The following is a 4060-nucleotide window of genomic DNA, read 5'->3' as shown; positions in this document are numbered from 1 at the left end:
GGAACGGCGGGGCAGAGAAGGGCAGCAGCTCGGGATGCTGCATGAAGAATCTGGGGTGTGCCATACGGTGCAGCCCCGCTCCCCGCCCGCAGGGACACGGCTCGGTAGCGCGGGGAGCCCCTTCAGCCCGCCCTTCTCCCGGCGGTACCGTAACGCTGCCATATGCGCTCGGCACCGGCAGATGCGGCGACTCCCCGCCCGTAAATCTCCGTCCTCCCTTTGCCCTGTAGATGGCCATCTCCCGCGAAAGACGCGTTCCCGTCCCACCTGCCCTGGGACGATCCTCGGGGATGTCTTGGCACCAGGTGGCACATTAGAGTACACCGCCAGCCACGGGACCGCCACCAACCCAGAAAGCCCCGCAGCCGCCCCAAAGGACGTCCCGAACTCTTTCCGAGGTGTTGAACCGTGAGGTGGTTATTAGCGGATGGCGGAGAGGGAGTGAGAGGGAAGATGCAAGGCGTAAGCGTGGGGCGAGGGGATGCCGGCGCGGGATCAGCACGAACGAAGCAGGCGGCGGCGGCTGACCTGGTCGAAGTAGATGGTCATAGTGCGGTTGCTCATCTCGGAGGGCTCGTGGTTGGTGCTGCGGGTGGCCGAGAAGGCCACTTTGGCGCTGCCCGAGCGCACGGAGATCCCCAGGGAGGAGGTGATGGCGCCGTCGGCCGAAGGGCTGGAGTCGCACACGACCAGGCACTTCCCCTCCAGGACGATGGGCTCCGTGTCGTTCTGCGCCCGCACCGGGCACCCGGCGGGGAGCAGCAGCAGCAGTAGCGGCAGCGCCGCCGCCAGGCAGCAGCAGCAGCCGCCCGCCGCCTCGGGCAGCGCCCCCCGCCGCCGCCGCCCCATGCCCCGCGCCGGACCGCCGCCTCTCGGGCTCTCCGCCGCCGGGCGGGCGCGGGGAGGCGGAGGGGGCTGCGCGCCTGCTGCCGCCGCGGCGCCCCGCGGCCAGCGCTCGGCGGGACGGCGGCTGGGCGGCGGCGGGGCCGCGCCTTCCTCCCTTCTCCTCCTCCTCCTGCTCCTCCGCGCGGGGTGAAGGAGCTTCCTCAGAGGGCGGGCGGCGCGCAGCCTGGTGGGGTAAGGGCGGCGGTGAGGCGACGGCGGGGAGCCGGGCACCGCGCAGCCCCGCACCGTGCAGCCCGGCAGTACCCCCGCCCCGCCCTACAGCCGGCAGAGGCACAACAGGTCTGGGGGAGACCGCGCCGCCGCCTCTTCTCCTCCCTTTCCCCGTCCCCCAGCAGGTCCGCAGCCGGGGGACCCTCCCAACCCCGCGCTGTGTCCCCTCGGGCTCCCAGTGCTCCCTCTGTGCCTTCCATCCCGCACTCGTAGTGCTGCCCGGCCGCGATCTGCGAGCCGCCGCCCTCCTCCTGCCCTCGGGTGCTCCACGTACTTCCCGACACTTCGTCCCCATCCCGGGCTGTCCGCGTTACCACGGACCCCAGTGGCTTCCACAACTCTGGCGGGGGGCTCGGGCACCCAGCTCCCAACCCCTGCATGCGGAACGCACCGCAAGAGGCGAAACCTCTTCAGCCGGCGCCTACCCTGGAAGTTGCAGCTCAGTTTTCTCCGCTCAGCGGAGAAATCACTAAGGTCTCAGATCCTCCCCCCGCCCTCCCCAGGCATCTCTGCCGCTCGCCTCACACCGCGTCGCTAATGTTTAAAGTGGTGTTTCGCAAAGGGAGCGGCAGGCGGGGAAGGGAGCGGCCTCTTACCTGGGAGGTCCATGGCTGGAGAGGATAGCTGGCTGAGGAGCTCGTCCGGGACCTGGTACTGCTTAGAGAAAATGAGCCGAGATTGCGCTGGCAGAAAGAAAAGGAAACAGGAGTCGCCTCTTTCTCTCCCGCCCATTGCCAATAATCCCCCCCCAATCTCCCCCCTCCGGCCGCCACCGCCACCCGACGTTCTCCCTCCTCCCCTCCTTCCCTCCTCTCTCTCTCACACACACGCAAGCACCCGGCAGGGATTTAGTCTCCGACACCCCCAGTCGCAGCACCGCGGGGCTCCTCCCGCCGCCGGCTGCAGCCAGAGGTCGGACAGACCCCTCGAGATACCTGCACCCGTCGGGCTGAACGAACGTGCCGGATGGGAGTAGATGCCTACGGACAGCCGCGCAGCATCGCGAGCTGGAAGCTGCTTGGAATTCAGGGTTTAATGCAGATAACAATAGTACAAAACACTTAAATGGACCCGCTGTCGGGAGCACCGTACCTCGAAGGCCCGAACTCTCCACCGCCCCTGCGCGGAACAGAGCCCAGCGCTCAGCTCACCATTAGGACAGCGGCGCTGCCCTGGGGCGGTCCCACTCCCAGCCCTGCGCCCGCACCGCCCGCCGAGCCGCGCCATAAGCGGGCGTGTGGCGCCACCTGGCGGCGGCGGCGGGCGCAGCGCGGGCCGGGAGCGGGTCGCGACCCGAGAGCGAGAGGTAAAACCCCCGAGGGCCGGGCGCCAGCTAAGGGCTGGGGCGGCCACCCCCGCCAGCTGTCCCTCCGGTCTTACAGAGCGATGGCGCCTATTACCGCCAAGGTTTATCAGTTTGCACCGGCTGCGAGTGTTTCGTGTGCTTCAGCGTGAGGCTGCTGCTGGGAGGGAGGGGACGGTGAAGCGCGCTGGCGGTGAAGTTTTGCGAGAAAAGCATTGCATTTCCATGCACTCTTCTCATTTACAAATGGGTTTTCTGGATGCATATGGCGTTTTCCTGGAGATCTCGATATGCAGACTTCAGCATCTGAAAGTATGCTAGAGAACCATACATAAATCCAAATGGTGGCTGTAATGTTCCCGAGCCGGAGAAAAATTTGCAGGTGTATCTCTATAGTAAAATTACGATCTCATCTATGAATGAGTGCTCCTGTTTCAATCTTCTGCTTTAACCACCAGTAAGGAACCCCTGCGGGTGTCTGCCTGATGATTTGCACTGAGAAATTAATCATGCCCTGAAATCACGGCTAAGCAGTGTGCAGGGAATACCTAACCTATAGCTCCTTATTTTAAATGAGAATTTTATAGTAAGCCTGAAATACTTGCATTTGATGGTCTTTTTTTTTTCTTTTTTCTTGCTTGTTCTCGGGTATGGAGGGATGAGAGTAGAAAGCTGATACGCATAGTACACTAATAAGTATCAGAAAATCAAAGCAGGAACCAGGCTGCAAGGCAGCACCCATTCTGCAAGACAGTGAGAAGGACCACAGAAATTCATCCAAAGATATCAATTCTCAATCTCACATAGCTCTGGTACACTGGGGAGTCTTTAGATCAGACTAGTCATTGATTATTATTTTGCTGTATAAATGAGGGATCAAAGCAGAGCCCAAAGATTTGCTCATTGTTTTATGTGACTTACAGAGCCCAGTGGTGAGGGAGGGATGGCGCGTCATCACTTCTCTCTGTTGCTCTTAAGAAAGATGAGCATGAAAACTAAAGGCAGCTGGAAAGCTCTTAAATGTACTGTGCATCCACAGGAAAACAGATGAAATCTTGCCTTTCTTCCAACACAAAGGATGAATCCCACACTTATGAATCCCCCTTCTCTTTTGGCAGATAACTTGCAAAAGAACTGTCAGCATGAATGCAAATGGAAGATAACAGAATATTTACTTGTAAACAAATCTATAATTATACGACATTTAGAATGTCAGTTTAAAAAAAGCTCTACTTATTATTTCTAATTAAATACTGTCCTTAAGGGATCAATCCACAACCTTCATGGAGCGACGTGGCTGCCAGAATTACAGAATTATTTTTGTATTTTCCTTTCTTCTGCGAATGGCCAGGCTGGAAATATATTTGGAATTACTAGTTGCAGTTCACTCAGTTATGGAATGACTTAGAATCATAGAATCACAAGGTTGGAAACTAGCTATAAGATCATCTAGTCCAACCATCTTCTCATTACCATTGCTACCACAAGCACTAAACCATATCTCGCAGCTCCTTATCCAGAAGCCTCTTGAACACTGCCAGGGATGGCGACTCCACCACCTCCTGGGCAGCCATTGCAGTGCCTGACCTCTCTCTGAGAGAAAAAGTTTTTCCTCATGTCTAAAAAGAAGGTTTAACTTTT

General features: G+C 58.7%; 1 protein-coding gene and 1 long non-coding RNA gene across 3 annotated transcripts; both read right to left on the bottom strand.

Moving 5' to 3' along the window:
- Positions 1–528: 528 nt before the first annotated feature.
- On the bottom strand, positions 529–849 carry LOC122190865 (cerebellin-2-like; the record flags this gene model as incomplete). Its single annotated transcript, XM_042890984.1, has 1 exon — positions 529–849. A coding segment is annotated over exon 1 (321 nt), but the record flags the coding sequence as incomplete, so codon positions are not given.
- Positions 850–995: 146 nt separating this feature from the next.
- LOC122190866 lies at positions 996–2269 on the bottom strand. 2 transcript variants are annotated; one of them, XR_006182233.1, is made up of 4 exons: positions 2209–2269; positions 2052–2130; positions 1713–1799; positions 996–1069 (listed from the first exon to the last, which is right to left on the bottom strand). It is a non-coding gene; the product is annotated as an uncharacterized LOC122190866 (long non-coding RNA). The 2 variants fall into 2 exon arrangements; XR_006182232.1 differs by having other exon boundaries at positions 2052–2240.
- Between the last annotated feature and the right edge of the window lie 1791 nt (positions 2270–4060).

This window comes from Lagopus leucura, unplaced genomic scaffold (assembly GCF_019238085.1).
Source record: "Lagopus leucura isolate 7727_CA_CO unplaced genomic scaffold, USGS_WTPT01 0-32_obj-0_obj, whole genome shotgun sequence".
Lineage (NCBI taxonomy): Eukaryota > Metazoa > Chordata > Aves > Galliformes > Phasianidae > Lagopus > Lagopus leucura.
The sequence above is the reverse complement of the archived record's forward strand: the minus strand, read 5'-3'. Positions and strand labels throughout refer to the sequence as shown.